At 39.0% G+C, this 23,232-nt stretch overlaps 2 protein-coding genes across 2 annotated transcripts; both read left to right on the top strand.

Moving 5' to 3' along the window:
* Positions 1-13,018: 13,018 nt before the first annotated feature.
* Positions 13,019-15,043, top strand: LOC145134867 (nucleolar/coiled-body phosphoprotein). Its single transcript, XM_079069677.1, has 5 exons — positions 13,019-13,371; positions 13,521-13,810; positions 13,905-13,994; positions 14,063-14,442; positions 14,672-15,043. Exons 1-5 carry the CDS (start codon positions 13,185-13,187, stop codon positions 14,931-14,933), a joined length of 1,209 nt encoding a protein of 402 aa, XP_078925803.1. The 5' UTR covers positions 13,019-13,184; the 3' UTR covers positions 14,934-15,043.
* A 5,338-nt stretch (positions 15,044-20,381) lies between these two features.
* Positions 20,382-22,710, top strand: LOC145132212 (putative serine/threonine-protein kinase PBL22). The gene is made up of 3 exons (XM_079066922.1): positions 20,382-21,508; positions 21,825-22,270; positions 22,338-22,710. Exons 1-3 carry the CDS (start codon positions 20,500-20,502, stop codon positions 22,536-22,538), a joined length of 1,656 nt encoding a protein of 551 aa, XP_078923048.1. The 5' UTR covers positions 20,382-20,499; the 3' UTR covers positions 22,539-22,710.
* The last annotated feature ends 522 nt before the right edge of the window (positions 22,711-23,232 follow it).

The raw sequence follows: 23,232 nt of genomic DNA, 5'->3' as shown, positions 1-23,232 counted from the left end.
CACGAGATGTGGACAGGGAAAGCTCCCTCGTTGGCACATATCAAGGTTTGGGGTTGCGAGGCTTTCGTAAGACGAGATACTCACGACAAGCTCGAACCTCGTAGTGAGCGATGTATTTTCATCGGCTACCCGCAGAAATCCTTTGGATATCTCTTCTATAGACCAAGTGACAATGTTGTCTTCGTTGCAAGGAGAGGGGTTTTCCGAGAGCGAGAACTCATAAGCCAAGGAGACAGTGGGAGGCAAATCGAGCTTGAAGAGATTCAAGAGTCGAGTGATGAAGGAACCTCTACCGCTGGCACTCAACCCGAGGAGGAAACTCCGGTTGAACCAATTGACAAGTCCTTACCTCTAAGACGTTCCGAAAGAGTTAGAGTTCAACCCCAGTTATATGGGTTTCATATTACTACCGAAGGGGATACGTATATTAGTGATGGTACACTAATAAATCTAGATGAACCTAAAAGCTATAAGGAAGCCATGGCAGGCCCGGAGTCTGCGAAATGGAAGGAGGCAATGGACAGCGAGATTCAATCCATGTATGATAACCAAGTTTGGAATTTGGTTGATAATGTGCCCGGACGTAAGACCGTTGGGTGCAAATGGATCTTCAAGAAGAAGACCGACGTGGATGGAAATGTACACACATATAAGGCGCGATTGGTTGCGAAGGGCTTTACTCAAACTCCCGGAGTTGACTATGATGAGACCTTCTCACCAGTTGCGAAAATAAAGTCTATTAGGGTGATGCTAGCTATTGCTGCATTTCATGATTATGAAATATGGCAGATGGATGTCAAGACCGCTTTTCTTAATGGAAAGTTGGCTGAGGATGTTTACATGGCTCAGCCAGAGGGTTTTGTCGATACGAAGCATCCGAATAGAGTGTGCAAGCTTGAGAAGTCCGTTTATGGGCTTAAGCAAGCGTCTCGCAGATGGAATCTTTGTTTCGATGAGAAAGTCAAAGAGTTTGGATTTGTACGAAGCGAAGATGAATCATGTGTATATGTCAAAGCCAGTGGGAGTATAGTTAGCTTCCTCGTTCTGTATGTCGATGACATACTACTCATAGGAAACGACGTCCCGACACTGCAGGATGTTAAGTCCTGGCTCGGGAAATGCTTCGCTATGAAGGACCTCGGAGAGGCTTCCTATATTTTGGGAATAAGGATAGTGAGAGATCGAAGTAAGAGACTAATAGGACTTAGTCAGAATACTTACTTGGATAAGGTACTAAAACGTTTTAGTATGGAGAATTCGAAGAAGGGAGAATTACCGATACAAAGTAATGCCAAGTTGAGTAAGACTCAAAGTCCGAGCACAGAAGCTGAGATAGCAGAAATGAGCCGAGTTCCATACGCTTCCGCAGTTGGCTCAATCATGTATGCTATGACTTGTACTCGCCCTGATGTGGCCTTTGCTTTGAGCATGGTCAGTAGATATCAAGGGAACCCTGGCAGAGCCCATTGGATTGCGGTCAAGAATATACTTAAGTACCTTCGGAGGACGAAGGAATGGTTTTTAGTCCTCGGAGGGAGTGATGACTTGAAGGTGCGAGGGTATAGTGACGCCAGTTTTCAGACCGACAGGGACAACTACCGTTCGCAGTCGGGCTGGGTCTTTACCCTGAATGGAGGAGCAATTACTTGGAAAAGTTCCAAGCAGGAAACAGTAGCTGATTCAACGTGCGAATCAGAGTACATTGCAGCAAGCGAAGCGTCAAAGGAGGCAATATGGTTGAAGAACTTCATCGGTGATCTTGGAGTTGTACCTGCCATACAGGAGCCTATGGAAATTTTCTGTGATAATGAAGGAGCGGTTGCCTTAACCAAGGAACCGAGGGATCATGGTAGATCTCGACATATCGACAGAAAGTATCACTTTATTAGACATCGAGTAGAAGAAGGACATCTCGTGGTTAAGAGGATATCATCAGAAGATAACCCAGCAGATCCGCTTACGAAAGGGACTGAGTAGGGTTAAGCACTTGCAGCACGCTAGGAGCATTGGGCTGAAGGATGATACTAGTTTAGATTAGATAGTTTTAGAAACATGTAATAGATAAATGTAATTGACGTTTGATGATTAAATAAAGGAGTATTATTTATGAGTAAAGTTACTGTCTTATGTTAATTGTTTAACTATTGTTTCACTTTGCATGTTTTGACTTCCGGAATAATTGAGTTATTAAGAATAATTAAATTATTCGAATGATCCACAATCGTTCATATGTTGGAAGTAGATATGAAAGAAGATTGTCATGAATTGGTATGTAGATTGTCTAAATGGTATTAGACATAGCAAAGGTTTGCTACAACGTTCATGAGTGCTTATGAACAAGTTTTGAGCATTGGAATAAACCCGCGCTTGCTGGAATCACTTTACGGAACGTGACAAAAGTGATCGCAAGACGATAATATCATATGGTCTTAAAACCTAGATATATGGTTTATTATTTACTAATTGGTTGTGCATTGATAATGCGAAACCGCATCAGTAAATTGATGTTATAAAACGCATTGTTGTGTATAGCTGATTAGTGGATAAGTAAATGCATATAAGTCGAAGTTTATCTGTTACTTTTATCCTAAGAGGGTAAAAGCGATATCACGGCCGCTCGATGATTTGATTTGACTTATGTGCCGGGCCCGGTCAGGACTGAATTGATGTGTTCAATTAATTTCTATGTCAAATGAATCTGAGATCGAGAAACCAACTGCTGGACAATTAGTTCCGTAAAAATTGTCCGCACAATATCAAAACAGAGGACTGTACGATCCCTTATCTAAAGGACAGGTTACTGATGAGATCAGAGTTCAGCAGCGTCTTTGAGAGCTACGATTGCTAATCGAGTTGTACGTTACATTTGTGGTTACTAGACTTATCCAAGTGGGAGACTGTTGGATTAGTGTCTAAGCCCGTAACCATATTTGGTAAATACTTGACCCGATTGTGCATGGTCCTTTTGGGTTGCCTTCACCAAAGCAACTTGACTGGAGAAATTAAATAGAGAGAGAGGTTATTATGATTTATTAATATGTTATAAGAATAATATATTAAAGGAGAAATCATATTTGTTTAATTAATATTGGTCAATAATTAATTAAGAATTAATTTTGTGATCAAGTGTAATTAATTAAACTAGAGGGGCTGAATTGTAATTATGTAATAGTTGCAAAATAGGGCAATGGTTATCCTTGTTAAAGGATGGACGAATTCAAGGATAAGGATATCCTTAAAATCGTCCAAGGTCCAAGAGATAAGGGTTTTCAAGGCTTATCTTGTGGTTGCTTGGTGGGCAAGTAACTAGATAAGGATAAGGACTGAAACTCTAATCCCAACCCTATATAAAGACCCCTAAGGCCTTAGGAATTCAGGTACATGCTTCTAAGAAGTCCCAAGGACGATTTCTACCTCTCCCCTTCTCTCTCTATAGCCTCTCCAATTGCTTGTGGTGTTTGTGAGCCATTAGAGGCACTACACTTGTGGTGCTTGCTTTCAAGACTTAGGGTTTGAAGATTTAAGTTGTTATTGCAATATAACAACAAGAGGTATGTGATCTAACCTTATATATGAATTTCGAAAATAGCATGCTACATTAGGGTTTTATTCATGTGTTCATAATGTTGTCTATCTAATAGTGAAAACATAGATCCAATTCTAGGGTTGCATGCACACATAGGATTGTATGTCTAAAACCCATCAGGAAGTGCCCTTGGTTCAGGTCCAGTGGCAGCATCGGAGAGGGTCCGATTTGACTTGGGAGCCAGAGTCAGAGATGCGGGAGCAGCATCCAGAGTTGTTTGCGGAGCACGACTTCGAGGGCGAAGTCTGATTCTAGTGGGGGAGAATTGTAATATCCGGATTCACAGGTATGTCATTTTAAGTATTTATTTTTGAGGATCATTGACCTACTCGACGAGTTGGCGCTATAACTCGCCGAGTAGAGTCGGGATGGCCACGTGGGTTTAATGATCTACTCGACGAGTCCGGATGTAGACTCGCCGAGTAGGCGCTGTGAGTTGAAACCCTAAATCCCCGGGGTTTGGGGCCTATATAAGGATAAGTATAGCCTCATTTGCGACTCTCCATCTGTCTCCTTTCACCAAGAGAAACCCTAATCGCCCCCTTGAGCTATAGAGAGAGTTTTGAGCCATTGTTTGAGATCTTGGTGCATTTTGGTAGAGAGAAAAAGGATTCCCAAGCAAGGATTGTGAAGAAGTTGCTAGATCTGCTGCTTAGTCATCTAGGAGCTTCTATTCAAGGTATAAAGTTCGTACCTTTCTCTCTTGTATGGATAGATCTCATGGTTTTAGAGTTAGGGCTCCATTTCCATCTTATTTTGGGGACCTTGAAGGTTTTGAGCACCTTCATTGAAATAAACATCAGATCTGGACCTAGTGAGGTCCTTAGAGTCGAAAGTCCCCTGCTTTATTCAGCCATGACAACCCCTTGAATGAGAGACTTCTTCTCAAGCTTGTTCTTGGCATTTTTAGCCCTTAGTGCTATGCATGAACGTAAAGCTCGAGGCTTTACGTGATATTCAGGCCTTGGGAGCTTAGATCTAGGGTGTGAGAGAGTTTTCTGCCTTGAAATCTTCTGAATACAAGTTGATACCGAACGGACTCGCCGAGTTGATGAGCCGACTCGACGAGCCGGTTAGGGTTTTGTCCCGATGAACTGAGTCAAACGGTGACCCGTCGAGTTAGGGGTTAGCTCGTCGAGTTGGAGCTTTCCGGGGTTGCCATGAATCGACTGGACTCGACGAGTCTCCCGAGTGCACTCGACGAGTCTGTTCAAAGTTGGACCGTTGACTGGAGTTGACTTCTGTTGACTTTAGGGCTTGGTCAAAATGAGTGAAAGAGGTCAGGGAAGGGTAGAATGGTCTTCTACCCACTTTTCAGAGATAAGATTAGAATATTAATTAGAAATATTAATTGTGAAAGTACCTAAAACATAAACTGAAAACTGTAAGTACCTGAAACATAAACTGAAAACTGTAAGCAAAAAGCTTAGTGAGTTCCCCAAGATACCACATAACATACATAATAAACACATAATGGGTCCAGCCCGTCATCGGGCCCCACTCGGTATACAATATGTCAGCCATCAGACCCCGCCCGGTATACATATAAGGCATATAAACATATAAACATATAACACATGCAATAATCACAAAAATACATAACATATATAATGGTCATTGGGCTTGGCCCGGTAAGCATACGAGTCCATAACACATGCAAGAGTCACGCAGACATCTAGCATCCTAACATAATAAACAAGGGTCGTCATTGGTGCCTTAGACCTACTAAACCCAGTAAGGAAACTCACCTCGCACTGCTGAATCTCACAGAAAAGTTTCTGGCTGCTGAACCGCTAAAATCTTCGCGCTATCAGTCACAAAATAACTTCCAATTAATAATTGGATCCTGAACCACACTAAGATTCCACACTAGGATAAAAGACCTTTTTACCCTTTCTCTAACTTGGTCCAATTCAATTGACCAAAGGCCCAATTATGACATAATTTTCCAAATTGGGCCCAAACCCCTTCATGGGACTTCAATCAACAGTCCAAAAAATATCATTAGCCCAAAACCAAATCCCAAGGCCCAACATGGTACAAAATCTATGGTCCAAATTCCAACAACAAGTTCTCACGTTGTGACCAGATCATGGTCACGTCGTGAGGACTAACTCGAATCAGTCCCGACTCAGCGAGTCAACTCAACTTATCAAAAAAGATTCATGTCCCCGTCACGTCGCGACCCAACGTTGAGTCACGTTGTGATCTAATCCGGACAAAATAGACGAGGTGGCCAACTTCCTCACGACGTGATGGTCCTAAACCTCACGTCGTGAGATCTGAACAGACTAGCTTAAAGCCATAAGCTCTTAATTTTTACAGCCATGACTTGGGACTTTCCGGGGGGTCTTCCTTTACCCAAAAGAAGATAAAAATCGAGGCTTTTCAGTCATGCATGTCTAATGCATGACTCAGACTCTTACTAGACCAAAAGTGGAGAAAATGAGATCTAACTCAAACTTGGAGTCCCAAACTACACCAAAACCCATATCCAACGACTATATTGAAGAGAATGAGTCAATGATCCATAAAGTTGCCAACTTTATGGACCTCATGCAAGAAATCTCACTCAAAGATGCAAATAGGTGCTTATAACTTAGATCTAGCATGAAATAGGTAGAAAGGTCCAAGCTTGATGACTTACAATGGTCCAAAAGCTCCAAGAGAATGCAAGGGTGGAAGCCCAAATGCCAAAGGTTACTTAACCATGGTCTTCTTTCACTTCAAGTAGCTAAACACCACCAAGGAAAGCTTCAAAGATCTCAAAAATGCTCAAAAGCTCCAAGAGAGTCGAGATTAGGGTTTTCCAGAGGCTTAGAGGGTGAGAGAGGTTGAGGATGGATAACCCTAGCCTCTCGTTCACTTAAATACCCAAAAATTAGGGTTTTGGGTCATTAAGTCGAGCTCACATCATGAGTCTTTATGCCTCACGTCGTGAGTTTTCAGAAACGCGGGTTAACAGGTCAATGGTCCATCACGACGTGATCCCCAAGATCTCACGCCGTGAGGACCCTCATAATGCAAAATAAAATAATAAATTTAGTACCTTAAGGTTCCGGATGCTACAAAATAACTTTATCCTATTTCTAAATTATTCTTTTTTTTATTATTGTAATATGTAAAAATATTAAGGGAATAATAATTTTCATTAGTCACTACAAATCGATTACAAACATAATTAATTGCGATAAAAATAAATATACGGTTACATAGGGATTAAAACGACCATCAATGGGTCTGGTATTTCCCATTCAAATGGAAGGGGAACATGATGCACATTTTGCGTCTGGTATGTAGTTCGAAACACATCAGTTGGTTTATATACTTGAACCATGTCGTCTAAATATGTGATGTTTGAATAACGTGATGCCGCAATAGTATGACCGCACACTATACCCAGACTGCACCATTTCCCACATGAACATGTGTGGCGGTTCAGGTCTACAACAAAAGTTGTTTTAAAAATCAAAAACTTGAAAAATGTTGGATGGGAACGGAGACGAAATCTCGGGCGGGATCTTTGTTGCTTGCCACCGAACATACTTTTACGTCATCTTGTAAAGCACCATCTCTGCATACGAGGTGAGTACACTAGTCAACCTCTCGAAAAATTAAATATTATCATTTATTGTTATTTTATAAGTAAAAAAATTCAATATTTTAAGGTATTTTACCTCCCATGAGATTGTGTTCAACAAAAGTCCGTTGTATGTAGTCGCAAATTGCCTCACCAAGCATTATCATCGGTACATTGTGTTAATTAACCGATAACATCGGGAAGAATTATGGAATATCAATGTTGTGTACACTCCAACGGATGTAAGGGAAATATGCTCTTGTCCATTTAACGTGACCGATGTTGGCAACCACCTCACGTGCATCATGAGTTAGCCGACGAAATGTTTGTTGAAAATCAGACGTTTTATATGATTTGCATGCATGGAAGAAAAAAATGGTCTGATTGTCTGTTTCTGCCAACTCTTGTTCGCAAATACATGACCACACTTTTACAACAATACCCATGAAAAGAATCCGGAAATACCTGACCTATGCAATAACTAATGACATCGTCTATATTGGTTATAAGCGATACTTTCTTACCTTTTCTGAGAGTTTCCCTCAACCTCATCAGGAACCAAGTACAAGAGTCAACATTATTTATCATGCCAATACCAAATGGTATAGGCAGAGTCTGGTTGTTTCTGTCGATAACAACCGTTACGAACATTGTCTTTAGGTAGTCATCTATTAGACAGACACTACCTACTATAAAGATGACATACAACAAGCAACATATAAATACATGGAGTTGTATTTTTTTTTGGGGGGGGGGGGGTGGTTAAACAAAACAATTAGTTGTAGAAACATTATAAATTTTAAAGAAACAATTATAATATGATAATTTTTTACCACACATTCAATAGCCATAAAACAAAGTTGGAAATGATCCATCACATTGGTTTTGATGCTGGTGTAACTATGATGGTTGGTCCGCCGAAGGTTGTCTAAGTAAACATACAAGTTGGTAAAGTTTTCTTCGTGGTTACTGTTTGAGAAACTCATCTTGAAGCAGTCATAATATTAATTACGAGTGATCCGAAGTAAGTGACTAACTACATGTGATACCATTTATATATAAGGAACAATTTTTTTAGGTGTCAGGAATGTGTGTTCGTGATTTCATAATGTCACATCTATGTACGATGTTGACTATCGTACTCCATAATTGACTTTTTCAGTCCAAAATGTATGGAGACATTCCAGAATAGAACCTCCGAAATAATTATTGCTATTCCAAAATACTATATTCCAAAGATTATTGTAATTGAAACGTCCCAAAAATAATGACATAAAATTTTCGTTTTTAGATTAATAAATCGTTAATACATATCACTTCCACAAAACCAAGTTAATTGAGATTTATCAAAACATCATTAAATTAGAGTAATTCACGGAATGCGAAAACATGTGGTGTGTGCCCTGCAATCATCCCAAGCTCTTCCATTTGAACCGAAGTACCTGAAACATAAATTGTAAACCGTAAGCACAAAGCTTAGTGAGTTCCCCAAGATACCACATACTATACATACATAGAACATCACGAGCCCCGCCCACACTCACATAACGGGCCCCGCCTAATGAGATACGGGCCTCGCCCACACTTGCATAACGGTCCCCGCCCAAATGAGATACGGGCCCCACCCACACTCGCATAACATATACACATAGCAGATAATGATATAGCATACAAACACATGCGAAAATCACAAAGATAATAGCATACCATACAATCATCAGGCCCCGCCCACATATAAGTCATATACATATAGCCAGATACTAGCATACAGAATCACCATCGGGCCCTGCCCAGTAAGCATACAAGCACATACATGCAAGAGTCACACATACATCTAGCACCCTACATAACAAAACATGGGCCGCCATTGGTGCCTTCAACCCGCTAAACACAGTGAGGAAACTCACCTCGCACTGCTGAATCCCGCGGATAAATCTCTGGCTGCTGGCTAACCGATCCCTAAACTATCAAAACAACACCCAATCAACATTTGGGTCCCAATCCATATGCACAAATCCGTTACTAGGGTAAATGACCAATTTACCCCTCACATCTTTTGGACCAAGACTAAGGCCCAAACTCACAACCTGAAAGGCCCAAACGCCAAATAACCAACCAAGGCCTAAATATGGCCAAATTTTCCAAATTGGGCCCAAACCCCATATATGGGTGTAACACTCGGTTTCAGATTTGCCTTGTTGCTTGGGGCTGCGGCCCAATCATCAGTTGTCATGGAGTTTAGGGCTTCGGGAAAGGAAGGATTTAGCCCATTTCGGATCTAGTTGCCATGGTTTAAGTTATCCATGTATTCGATTGTGTCTTCGGAAGCCAAGGGTATGACTGTAAAGTGATATCTCAGTCTTTTATGAATTTTGGACTTTAGTTCGGTTGGTTTTCAAGATAAATGAAGTGGATAAAAGTGTAGCACTTCTCGTCACCTTTCCGCGGATATAAATAACGTCAAAATCGGAGTTATAACGAAGAAGTTATGGCCATTTGAAGTTAGAAGGGTTTGGGCTGAACCGAGTACGCAGGGCGTACGAGATATGTACGTATGGCGTACTTGGGTGTTATGGACGCGGGTGCATATGGGAACGCCCTGCGTTCCCCAAGGGAACTTGTTGCGTTCTTCTAGGCAGACTAAACCCTAATTTTCGGGTCTTGAACCCTATTTAAACACCTTAACTCACCTCCAACCCTCATTTCCTTCAGCCTCCATCCTATCTAACCCTAAGAACTAAACCCTAAGCCTCTTGCATGCATTTTGAGATTACCTTGAGCATTTTGGTGTTATTTGGGTGACTTTTAAGAAGAAGGTGTTTAGAGAAGAAGCGAGGGATTGAAGAGACCTTGTAGATCCAGAGGTTTTACATCATTTCCAGTCTATTGAAGGTATAAATTTCTCATCTTGGTGCTTCTACATCATAGATATAGGTTCTCATGGATATTGTCCCTTTTTGGTCCCATAGTTGAGATCTTGTACTTGTGATCATTGTTGAGGCTTTTAGTTTCTCCTCTTGGCGTTTTTGAGGGTGTAGATTCATAAAGTTTGCATCTTTAGAATTGTGTGAGCCCATGCATGAGATTAAGCCCTATTATGAGAGTGGAATGCTATATTGTGAAGTTGGAACCTTTTGGGGCATGCAAAGTCACCAAGTCAGTGACTTTATGGTCCTACATGCTCTTTAGGACTCAAATCCATGTTTTGGTCGAGTGGCTTTAAGCATTAAGTGCTTAATAAGCCTTTTTGGAGTCAGCATGCCAACGCGTCGCGTAGGGTCGATGAACGCCCTGCGTTCCGATTTGGGTCCGCGATCTGAGTCGGTGGTGAACGCCCAACACTCCACTAGGGAACGTCGTGCGTTCGGGGCATCAGTGGGACTTTAGACCTTTTGCCTTGGACTTGGTTTTGGGGTTTGGGATTTCTGTTTTGGGCCATTTTCTTGGACTTTGCTACTATGTGCATTAGTGGATCATCATTTTGGGCTTTATTGGACTATATCTTATTTTGGGTTTAGAGTAAGGCCCATTAGAGGGGTTGGGCCCAATTTAGAAAATTGGGCCATTAGTGGGCTTTTATGAATTTTGAAGTTTTGGGCTTGATTGGTTTTGGACTTGGGCCTTAGTTATGAGGCTTGTTGGGCCAGGAGTAAAATAGTCATTTTACCCCAAGTATGGATTATGGATCATGGTTTAGAACCCAATTGCTAATGGGTGATATTTTGGTATTTATAGCTCGAGGAGTTGCCAAGACAATAACTAAGGATTTCTTGCAGTGGACTTCAGCAGTGTGAGGTGAGTTACCTTCCCTGTATGAGTGGGTCGAAGGCACCAATGCCGGCCCACTAGTAGTTGTTTAGAGTAGATATGATTGTCTTTGTGATAATTGTCTGGTATGTCACTATCTGTTATGTGTTTTATGTGCTTATATGCTAGGATATTATGTGGTAGTGGTAGGGGTGAAATAGACCCAGTTTCCGGTTGAAATAGACCGAAGGGGAGGCCAGCACCCAAATATGCTCGACAGTTACCGGTTGAAATAGACCGAAGGGGAGGCCAGCACCCAGATATGCTCGGCAGTTACCAGTTGAAAGAGACCGAAAGGGTAGGCCAGCACCCAAATATGCTAGGCAGTATGTGTATTGTGTGGTATTTGGTATGATGGGGGAACTCACTAAGCTTCGTGCTTACGGTTTACAGTTTTGGTTCAGGTACTTCTTCTACGAAAGGAAAGGAGCCGACATGATCGTAGCGTATCACACTATGATTTTCCACATATGAGATCTTTGGGAGTTGTACTATGATAATATTTTTTATGACAAGTTTTGGTTAATTGATATACTGGTTTTGATATGGATTGACACTATTGATGTTTCAGACTACTGGTTTTTATAATTACTTATTTAAAAATGAAATTTTTGGTTATGAATTTTGGGATGTTACAATGGGCCTTATCCTAAAGCCCAACCAGTTTTCCTAGTCCAAACACTTGTACTCAGATGGCCCATTAAGAACTCAAACACCCAAGCCCAAAAAGGAAGCCCAACACGAAGCCCAAAAGCTAAAACACTCCTTACTGAGTATGCGGGGTGTACCCAGCTGTACGCCAAGCGTACATGCAATTTGGCTTGTACACTGCGCGTACAGACTTGTATGCCCAACGTACGCATCCATTAAGCCAATTTCGACATTAAGCTCTTAATACTTAAGTCTAGAAGTCCAAATCACAGATCTGATTCCATACAAGTGTCTAGAACCATAAAGTCACCGACTTGGTGACTTTGCATGCCCCAAAAGAACTCAACATCATGATATAGCATAAAACTAACATGAAAAGGACCCAAACTCATGCATGGATGGATTTAGGCTCTAAAGGTGCCAACTTTATGGACCTTGAACCTCAGAAATACCAAGAGGAGCAACTTAAAGCTCCTGGAGTGACATCAAACCACTAGATCACATCCATGGGGCCAAAAAGGAACCAAAACTCATACAATATAGATCTAAGACACCAATGATCAAGGTCATAGCTTTATACCTCAAACAAGCTGGAAATGAAGCACATAAACCAGATCCATAAGCTCTTCCTTGATCCACAACCTTGCACAAAACTCCATTTTCTTGGAAATGACCCAAAAACACTAAGATGCACAATAATGAGCTCAAAAACACCACCATGGAGGCTTAGAGACGATTTCTAGGGTTTAGAGGGGTGGAGGCTGAAGATATTAGGATTAGGTTATGAGATAATGAGCTTAAATAGGGTCCAAGACTCTAAAATAAGGTTTGGGTCTGATTGGAGTACGCCCAACGTACATATGGTACGCCCATCGTACTCCGGAGAGCACCCGCGACCATCCTGGTCAGTACACCCCGCGTACTGCCCTCTAACTTCACTAGTACGCCCCGCGTACCCAGCCAAACCCTAAAACCACGAAACTTCCGAAGGCCATAACTTCTTCGTTATAAGTCCGTTTCCGACGATCCTTATATCCACGGAAAGGTAACGAGAAACTCTATGCTTCTATCAACTCATACTATCCTTACAATGTCCCGAACTAACATACAATTTCCATAAAAGCCCAAACGAACATATTACCAAAATACCCCTTTGGCCCCAAAGCACAAACCAAATACTCGGATAACTCAAATTACATCAACCACCCCCAAAAGAGTCCAAACCTCAATACCTCAAGGGTTCTAAGCTTACTAATACCCAAATCCTTAATCACCACTCAAAAAAGAAAATAATTCCAAATAGGACGCTACAATAATTTTTCAAAAAAAATTCTAAGTTGGTTATTATTATTAAAATAATCGTGAACACCCTAACGATGAAAACTAATTAGTTAACCCTTTGGGTACCGGACGAAGTATGTGGATTTTTTTCGACGAAGAGAGAAATCATCTGGAAAAGAGTCGAATATCAACCACCACCAAACCACTCTTCTCTCCCTCGCCGTCGCTGTGGAAAAGAGTCGAATATATTGGGAACAATTCGTCAGTGATCAGTTAGCCATGTCTAGTAACCTATTCCAAGGGCTTCCTCCCCCTTCGGCACGGCCGCCACCGCCTCCTCCCCCGCCAGAGCAAGCGGCACCACCGCCGTTGGATCCTGCCACCGACAAAGTTTCTCCAACTCCACCAGCCCCTGCTCTCAAGAGCGCCCTTAAACGTTCCAATCCTCCCGACTCCGGACCTCAAGGTATAGTACGAATTTCTTTAGAACATTTTTAGGGTTCGAAACGTTGATGCTATAAACGATTTTTTAAATTAAGTAGATATTAATTTATTTTGTTCGAAACGTTGATGCTAATGTATAAATTCGTTGATTTGCTGGTTATGGTTTTTCAGCTCCTGCCCCAAAGAAAAGCTTGAGGTTTAAAACGATCGCCGACACTTCTGAAACCCAAGTCATAGATGCCATGAAGAAGATATGTTCACATATAAACAATGCTTCGAAATTCAACAAGGCATCAAAGCTTGCAATTCAGCTGATCCAGGCTGGAAGTGTTAAGCCTAGTAATAGTGACTACTTCTTTTCCATACTTGAAGCAGCAATGTCTTCACCAACAACCTGTAATGATCCACGGGTGAGGGCAGATTATCATGCTTTGTTCTTCGCTGCAGAAGACTTGAAAGAAGTAAGGAGTTTAAGTCCTTCCGATCTTTTCATGTTTATATGATTGTGAATTAGGACAATTGCAAGCCTAAATATATATTCATTTTGATTTGTAGATCTTTACTCAGAAGCAGCAGAAGCATTTGAGTCTATGGACTATAAGAGCGGTTATGGCAAATGATCTCTTCACTGATGATAGTTTTGTGGTATGCTCTTTTTGAATTCTTAATCAAAACTTCATATTTTTTACTGTTTCATGGTGTTGTTTCTTTAGTTTTCAAAGGCTTGTGGAAGGATCAAAGAAGCTATCTCAAATCTTCCTGTAGCAACAAAAGACAATGACATAGAAGAAGCTGCAGCCTTGAAAGATGATTCAGAAATGGTGGAATCAGATTGTCAGAAAGAACAACATTCTTCCTCAAATCCTATTCCTGAATCAAGCATTAAGGAAGAGTCTGATCCCTTTGGATTGGACGCTTTGATTCCAAATGCATCAAAAAAAGATGAAAAAGTGAAAGCAAAATTGGATGCTGAAGCAACAGCATCTAAAATAAGAAAGGATGAAGATGAAGAAGCAAAGAGATTCTTGAAATTAGAAAGAGCAGCATTGATTCTTTGTTTAGAGATTGCAGCAAAGCGTTATAAAATCCCATGGTTAGACTTTTTTCTTAAATATGGTTTAGATCTTTTCACTTTTGCTTTTGAGGTCAAACATACATCCCATTACAAGGGTAACTTTCTTTTGTTAAAACAATAAAAAGAATTGCTAAATTTATAAAATGGTGAAAGTATGTTGTGCTTTTATATTTTTAGATATTATTATTTGGTTTTGGAGATGGAAATTAATGTCTGTGTTCATACTTATGTTGTTTGTTGTTGACAGGTGCCAAACAGTGATAGACATAACTGTGAAACACGCATTTGACAATGTAAGCCATTTTACATCAAAACAAAGGAATGCAATTGAGAAACTATGGGCTTCCATAAGAGAGCAACAAACTCGAAGGAAACAAGGGAAATCTGTATCTGGGAAACTTGATGTGAATGGTTTTGAGTGGCTTCAACAAAAGTACTCAACCGAAAAAATAAGCATACGCCATTCCGTTGGTGGCAATACTCGACGTGCTGAACAATGGCTTGGCTGATTCCATTCCATGGAATTTGTATTCCTATTCCGGTTCTTGTATCAAATACATCATCACAAGTACACCCCAATATTGGTATTGAATTAGTGGTTTTGGTTTTTCTGTCCAAATTCACTTTTTTGCCCACCTCTATCACTTGTTTAGATGCTTGGTTCATTTGGAATATGGTTTTATTTCCAAACCAAAAAAAACATACTACGATGCTCCAACAATCTCTGTTACAGATTTTTATCATATGGAAAATTAGAAATCTCTAAAAAAACACCATACATTTTCAGCATCTGAAAAATTACAAGACCCTGATAAAAGTCCGTACATTTTCTTACTTGGATTATGTCTAGAGTCTCCGGAAAGCACTAGAGATTCTCATATTTAGACTAAAACTGAAACACCTCTTGTATGTGTAGTTTGAAGTAATCATTTAAAATAGTTAGATAAAATTATGTAGATAACGTCCCAAAACATGAAGTAGTTTAACAGTTTTAAATGTTAAATGTAAAAAGTAAAAACAGATTAACAATTCAATCAAGATGCAAAGGTAAACTGCTAATTACTATTTCAAACATAATAATAATGTCTTCTAAAAGTACTTAAGCTCTTCAATCTCCAAAGCCGTGCCAAAATAATAGGGTTAGGCTTGGGGAGTCTAATGAGCATCAACGGGAAGTATATAGATAAGTATATAGATGTTCATAAAACTTATACACCATGTAAAAACCCCATAAAACCATTAAAAACTCATTAACTTAAACGTAACTTCAATATAGAGAAAAACAATATTGCAACAACAAAGTACAATACTGATGTTGTAATCATCAAAATTTGAATAAACATCAACAATATTGCAACAATAAAGTACAATACTGATGTTATAATCATCAAAATTTGAATAAACATCATAATGCATAAATGCAATGAATAATATGAAACTAAGCCCAACTCCAAGTCAACTAATCTCACAACACAAAAGCCCCTTGTCTCCAAGGGATTTCCCAAAGTAAGCCCTATGAAAAAGATGGTAACTAGAACTATAAACAAGGTAATGTCAGTCACAACTCACGGACATGCATCACTGGTTGAAAAGAGATGAGAATTCCATCTCTCAATGCATGAGGACAATATGAGTGTACAACTCGTCCTAAAATGGATGCACGTGTTCATTGATCAAAATTCAATTCAAAACAAGAAAGTTTGTCCCCATTTCAAAACGCTTTGTAAAATGTTTCATGAATGCAACTTTTATATATATATATATATATATATATATATATATATATATATATATATATATATATATATATATATATATATATATATATATATATATATATATAGGGTGAGGTTCAATAGAGAACCATAATTAACCAAGGAACCAACCGTGAGCGTCGGAAATCATAACGATCAACGGCCAAGGAAATAGATGTACACTTTTACATTGGACGCACACACACCGGATTATACCAAAAAATCCACCCTTTACAAAAAAACCCACAACTTTTTTTCGTTTAAAATTTTTTTTAGGCTATGTTTTTTTATAAAAAAAACCGAATATACTGTTGTTCACGATTTTACGTCATCTTTCCATAGAGATCCATGATGATATATAAAAAACGAACGTTTTTTTTTTCGAAAAAAACTCACTTCATTTTCTTTGATGAAAAAAGTTAAAGTCTATTTTTTATAGAAAAAATTTAATAAATATATCAAAACTCATATTTTTTGTACTTTTTAAACATAGATTCATATTCAGGTTAAAAAAAAAAACGATATTTCAGTTCAGATTCACATTGTGAACATGTTCAGATTAATATTGTAAACCTGTTCAGATTCACATTATGAACCTCCTCAGATTCACAGTGTGCATAATAATAAGTCAGATTCACAGTGTGAATCTGAACTGATTGGAGCTTTTTCACATTGTGAATGTTAAAATTTGAAATATTTACAGTTTAGATTCACAGTGTGAATCTACACTGATCGAAGTTTTTTTATTTTTTTTATTTTTTTTTATTTTTTGTGAACCTTCTCAGATTCACAGTGGGCATAATAGTAATTCAGATTCACAATGTGAATCTGAACTGTTCGAGATTTTTCATATTGTGAATGTTAAAAATTAAAATATTTACAGTTTAGATTCACAGTGTAAATGTACACTGTTCGATTTTTTTTTAATTGGTATTATGTTTATTAATAGAGTACAAAAAATTAATATTTTTGGTATAATTAGTTTTTTTTTGATAAAAATAAACTTAAATATTGAATAAACTAAGAAAATTAAGTGAGTTTTTTTCGAAAAAAAAAGTTCGTTTTTTATATATCATTATGAATCTCTATGGAAAGAGGACGAAAAATCGTGTACAACGATATATTCGGTTTTTTTTTTCGATAAAAAACTTGGCCTAAAAAAATTTTAAATGAAAAAAAGGAAGTGAGTTTTATTATAATCCGGTACATGTGCGTCCATTATAAAATTTTACAACCCTTCCTTTTGCCGTTGATCGCTTTAAATTCCGACGCTTTGGATTGGTTCATTGGTTCCTTGATTAATATTAGTTCTCTATTGAACTTTTTTTTTTCTCTCTCTCTCTCTCTCTCTCTCTCTCTCTCTCTATATATATATATATATATATATATATATATATATATATATATATATATATATATAGGTTATGCACATAATAGATTTACATCATTGAAAAGTTCAAAGTACGATACTATAGTAGGAACATGCACTTATAGGTAATGGACTCACTTTTATAGATAATCTACTCTCCAACTTTGCTAGTTGAATGAAACGCCAACATCGCCAAAATGAACATTATTGCGCTCGATGTTAACACTAAACAACTCCCAATTATCAAATTAAGGTTACTAAGCTTAATTTACTTATTTTAACTCTTACGCGTTCCATACATGGCACTACGGAAGCAACCAAAGGGCCACCTAATGCCCCAAATCCAAGTAAAGTCTTATGGATTTTCTTGGGATAGTACACACTGGGAATGACGAAGAAGAAATGGTGAAACTTCAAGGAGTACTGTCCACCGAATTTGAACTAAAGGACCTTGGAAATTTGAAGTATTTCCTAGGAATCGAAGTGGCAGGATCAAAACAGGGATTATCCATGAGCCAAAGGACCTTGGAAATTTCAAGGAGTACTGTCCACCGAATTTGAACTAAAGGACCTTGGAAATTTGAAGTATTTCCTAGGAATCGAAGTGACAGGATCAACACAGGGAATATCCATGAGCCAAAGGAAGTATGTCTTGGATCTATTAGCAGAATCAAGAATGTTAAATTGTAGGCTTGTAGATACTCCAATCGAAACAAACCATCACCTAGAAAGTGTCCCGAATCAGACCCCTGCAAATAGAGATCGGTACCAAAAGCTGGCAGGTAGACTTATCTATTTATCTCACACAAGACCATATATAGCCTACATTGTGAGTGTGGTGAGTAGATTCATGCATGCTCCAAGTGAAAGACATATGAATGTTGTATATCGAATTCTTAGATATCTCAAGTCATCACTAGGTAAAGGTTTGTTTTTTTGGGAAGAATCAAGACCACCAAGTAAATGGTTTTACTGATGGCCAGAGATCGATCAGATGGAAAGTCCACGTCTGGATATTTTACATTTGTTGGGGGTAACTTAGTCACATGGAGAAGTAAGAAGCAAAAGGTCGTCTCACGATCAAGTGCTGAGGCGGAGTTCAGAGGAATGGTTCATGGTGTGTGTGAACTCTTATGGATAAAATGAATCTTAAGAGATTTAGGGATCTCTTTAATGTCACCAATGAAGTTACACCATGACAACGAATCTGCTGTGAAGATTGCAAACAACCCGATACAACATGACAAAAACTAAACATGTTGAAATTGATCGACATTTCATCAAAGATCACTTAGAAAGGAAGACTGTAGAAATCCCTCATGTTAACACCAAGGAACAACTTGCATATATGCTAACGAAGGCCGTATGTGGGCGAGTGTTTCATAGCTCTCTTGACATGTTGGGAATGATAGACATACATTCTCCACCTTGAGGGGGAGTGTTATCGAGAGCTATATGACATTATCATTTAAGTGGTTGTTGTATTATCCTTATTCAGTCCCGTCAATATAGGCTGTAATTAGGGAAGTTTGTCTCATCATTCTTGTATATATTGTCATCCTCATTCAATGAAAATCATAGAAAAATCCCAGGAAGTTTATTCCCCCATACGTATTCTTGTTTCCACAATTTGTTCAATTAAAGCTTGTACATCACTAATATTTCTTTACCACTTTGCAAGTCGTTGCCATATGATTTATCAACGGGGTGTTTCTTGTAGGGTTATATAACATAACACATCTTTTGCATCAGACCATTTTTTTTCAACGATGTTTATCTCACACAAATTCAAATTACACTAAACGGATTTAGTATATATGCATGAGTTTGTTAGGATGCCATTATGAAGAAAGAGTTTGGAATCAAGAATACTTAAAAAAAAAGTCGAGAATAGCAAACGTTTTTAACGGTATGTTGAAACCTATGCTACCAACACTTATTTACACTAAGTTGACCCATATGTTAGGAGCCTAACGGTTGAAGAGCGGAATTCCACACATGAGGTCAATGGTTCAATCAATGGCACGCCTAAAAATCGCTAGTATACCGCGACTGATCCCATCCCATGTGAGTTTTGGGACGGGTTGATGTGGTTCATAAGATGGTATAGTTTACCATTTTTATTTATACCAAATATAGCTAGCAGGGTAAAATGATTATTTTGGGGCTTTTATCTGTTAGAACTAAGTATTCGTCTCTATGAAGAAAATCTTATTCTTATGGGTTTTAAGGCCCAAAAAAATCCAGATAAAAATCCAGTTTTCTATTTTTGAAGGACCACATACAATCTTACAGATATAATTTATATCCAATAATATTTCGGATTTTCAAAAAAAAAAACGATCCGTTTTATTCACTTCTATCGGGGCAATTGCAAAATCATTATTTGCTATGAAATGACCTCCTGTTTAAGGTTTTTTTTTTTTTTTACATTAAAGTTTCTTTCAAAAATCACTCCCAACAATAAAAAGGACCTTTTTATTTATTATTGTTTTTATAATACTTTTTGCGATAATATAAACGATTTCGAAGTATATGCAATATTTTAAACTGTATATTAGATTTTTTTTTGGGACAATACCAAAATGATGAAATTCCTACCAAACACTAATTTCGCATGGCAATTGCCCCAAATTATTGATTATTTGTGAAAAAAAGAGCTATTCTCTTGAAAGCATTTTGTCATCATCTCACGATTTTATTGAAATAAATACTAACCACCACTAATTAGTGTCAATGGTTTTACGTCTATGCGACTAGGTCATGAGGGTTGACTTCAATCTTTTACATGTGCCGATAAGCATAAGTACGTACTACAACGTATGGACCTGATCAATCCTCACCACTTACCGGACATTAATTGTCACATCTCTTCCATAATTACCAGCTACGCATCCACTAAAAAAAGAAAATTGAACGCTGCCTTTACTCTTTAGCATCCATAGACCAAAGATGTCCCTAGTTCACGAAAGGCCTTGCCGGCAATTCACCTTGGATGAAATACAGAAAGCCACCGACAACTTCAGTGAGTCTAAAATCGTCGGAAAAGGAGGTTTCGGAACTGTGTACAAGGGCGCTGTTGGTGATGGATCGACGACGACTCTTGTGGCAGTGAAACGATTGACCCCAGAATCAAAACAAGGCATTGGAGAGTTCGAAACGGAGATCCAGATGCTTTCCAAGTGCAGGCACTCCAATCTTGTCAACCTCGTGGGCTATTGTAACGAGCATCAAGAGATGATCTTGGTGTACGAATATATGTCTCAAGGAAATCTTGCTGATCATCTGTACATGAATCGTGGTTCTTCATTGACGTGGGAGCAACGTGTCAAGATATGTATTGGGGCTGCGCGTGGGCTAGATTACCTCCACACCGGCACCGGAGTCTCGGATAGGATTATTCATCTTGATGTGAAGAGTGCCAACATTTTGTTGGACGATAATTGGGCTGCAAAAATTGCAGACTTAGGATTATCAAAGGTAGGACCTGCAAACCAACCGCAGTCTGAAGTGAATACAGCTAATATTCGGGGTACGTGGGGATATGTAGATCCTCAATTCCTTAAGACACACAAATACTCAAGAAAAGCAGATGTCTACTCCTTTGGGGTGGTGCTACTGGAAGTTTTAAGCGGGACATCTGCCTGGCGTGATAAGATCATCCCCAGTCCTGATTTGACTGATCGAGCCGATTGGATCCTACAACACATGAGAAGTCAAACCCTTAATCAAATCGTTGATTCAAGGGTAGTAAGCCAAATTCAGCCGAAATGTCTACAACGTTTTGCCTACACCGCAAGTAAATCTTTGCAAAATGATCCTAAGAAACGACCTTCAATGTCTGAAGTGGTAGCTCTGCTCGAGTCTGCATTGGCTTTCCAAAGTTCTTCTTCAATGGTTCAGGGTGATATTTTTCAGTTCGAGTCTGAAGAAGAAATCTCTTCCATAACAGAATATCTAGGTAACATCATACGTACATTTCCTTTCCTACCTAGTTGACTTTTTCATTAGTAATTAAATTATTTCTCTATTAGGCATATATATTCGCTTTCATGGCATATCTACTCATCATCGTGTTTCTATGGTTTTGGGAAGTCAAATCATGTTTAATATTATCATAATTTAATTTCAAGTTGTAAATCTAAATTACATAAAATGACTAAAGAGTTGAAAATCAATCGATTAGCTAGGTATTTGAAAACATGAAAACTATTGCCTCTTTTAATTTGTCATAAAAAAACTTGGTTTTAATTTGTTGCTACCATGGATCAAATCAGGTAAGGCGCGCAGCATATTTGGTGAACCAATCGGGAACAAAACACTGGCGCAAATGCGCCTTAATCCAACTCGGGAAAACAAGGCACGAATAGGTTACAAGATGATGAACGAGGGTAACAAATATGATAACGCCCTGCGTTTTGTGAAAGACCTCAAGGCACAGTGGGGCAATGGGATTACGTGCCTTTGCATGCTTTACAATGCAACAGGAGAAACTCTAACATACGCAGCAAGTCGCAATTGGTTTGGTGATATTGGACCATCACCATACCCAACTTTCATTCTGAATGGACAATGGGGTGCGTATTTGCACACAAAAACCCCAAGAGTGCCTAGCGGATCTCAGGCTGCTGTAGTGTATCGTGGCAAATACTCAGACAATGCTTCATGCGACCGAATGATTACTTGGTCCATCCCTTGGCAAAGATTCACCCAAGACAACGCGGTATGTATATGTCTTCTGTTTAAGCAGATGAAATCGTATTAATTAATTGAATATATGTACTTGACAGGCTTATTGTGAGATCAATGAGGTTGGACACTTTGATCATGGTGCTGTTTGGGATGAGATTTATGACAAATCACCATCAGCAGGCCGAGAAAGCAGCTATACATGGAATGATTGCTATACAAGGGTCACGGTTGAGAGTGACACTTCCCCTATATATAAAGCTATTCTCACGCGTGTTGATGCACTTGTTTCATCTGCCTAGATTCAGTTAGTTTATAGATGCAACAAATGTGGGGATCTTTAATTCGCTTGTGAATTTTCCTGTGTGTGCCTCTCTTCCATTCATCGAAAATTGAATGTGCTACTGAACTTTGGCATTCTTACTTGAGCAAAATCTCGAAGGCCGACATTGCGGCTTTGAGTTATCTTTGTCACGTTTGCTTTTGTATTCCTACTAAGATTACCAAGTCGATCTATCGTATGCAAGTGAGTTGTGGTCACCCGTTGAAGGTTGCTTCAAGAACTATATGGTAAAGCATATTCATTAAGTCTTAAATTTTAGAAGGTACATATAATAAACACTTTGTATAGTTATATTGTGCATTAAAGAGAAATGGATGATAACCCACACCTCCCACGATCAGCAACCATCCACTCCCCCACCTCCCGCAATCGATAACCACCCTCTCCCTCCGTCTCCCACTTTCATTATTTATGGTTACCATAACTTTTATTTGTGGTTTCAACTTCCTTTATACGTACTATTATCAAACCCATTCCTCCCCCTTCCCTACCTGACACGACCAGTAACCAACCCTCCCTCACCTATATATATGATCGGTGACCACCCCTCACCCCACTTCCCACGATCCATAATCACCTACTTCCCTACTTCCCACTTTCGGTAAACCACCCTCTCCCCACCTCCCACTTTTTTTAACCACTAAACTGTAAAA

Source organism: Lactuca virosa, chromosome 8, assembly GCF_052849685.1.
Source record: "Lactuca virosa cultivar CGN04683 chromosome 8, Lactuca_virosa_CGN04683_v6, whole genome shotgun sequence".
Classification (NCBI taxonomy): Eukaryota; Viridiplantae; Streptophyta; class Magnoliopsida; order Asterales; family Asteraceae; genus Lactuca; species Lactuca virosa.
The sequence above is the reverse complement of the archived record's forward strand: the minus strand, read 5'-3'. Positions and strand labels throughout refer to the sequence as shown.

Coding starts and splice junctions, on each gene's coding strand:
- LOC145132212 (XM_079066922.1), top strand. CDS start 20,500: ATGTCCCTAGTTCACGAAAGGCCTTGCCGGCAATTCACCTTGGATGAA. Junction 21,509..21,824: donor TTCCATAACAGAATATCTAG/GTAACATCATAC, acceptor GGATCAAATCAG/GTAAGGCGCGCAGCATATTT. Junction 22,271..22,337: donor GATTCACCCAAGACAACGCG/GTATGTATATGT, acceptor TGTACTTGACAG/GCTTATTGTGAGATCAATGA.
- LOC145134867 (XM_079069677.1), top strand. CDS start 13,185: ATGTCTAGTAACCTATTCCAAGGGCTTCCTCCCCCTTCGGCACGGCCG. Junction 13,995..14,062: donor TCACTGATGATAGTTTTGTG/GTATGCTCTTTT, acceptor TTGTTTCTTTAG/TTTTCAAAGGCTTGTGGAAG. Junction 14,443..14,671: donor AAGCGTTATAAAATCCCATG/GTTAGACTTTTT, acceptor TGTTGTTGACAG/GTGCCAAACAGTGATAGACA.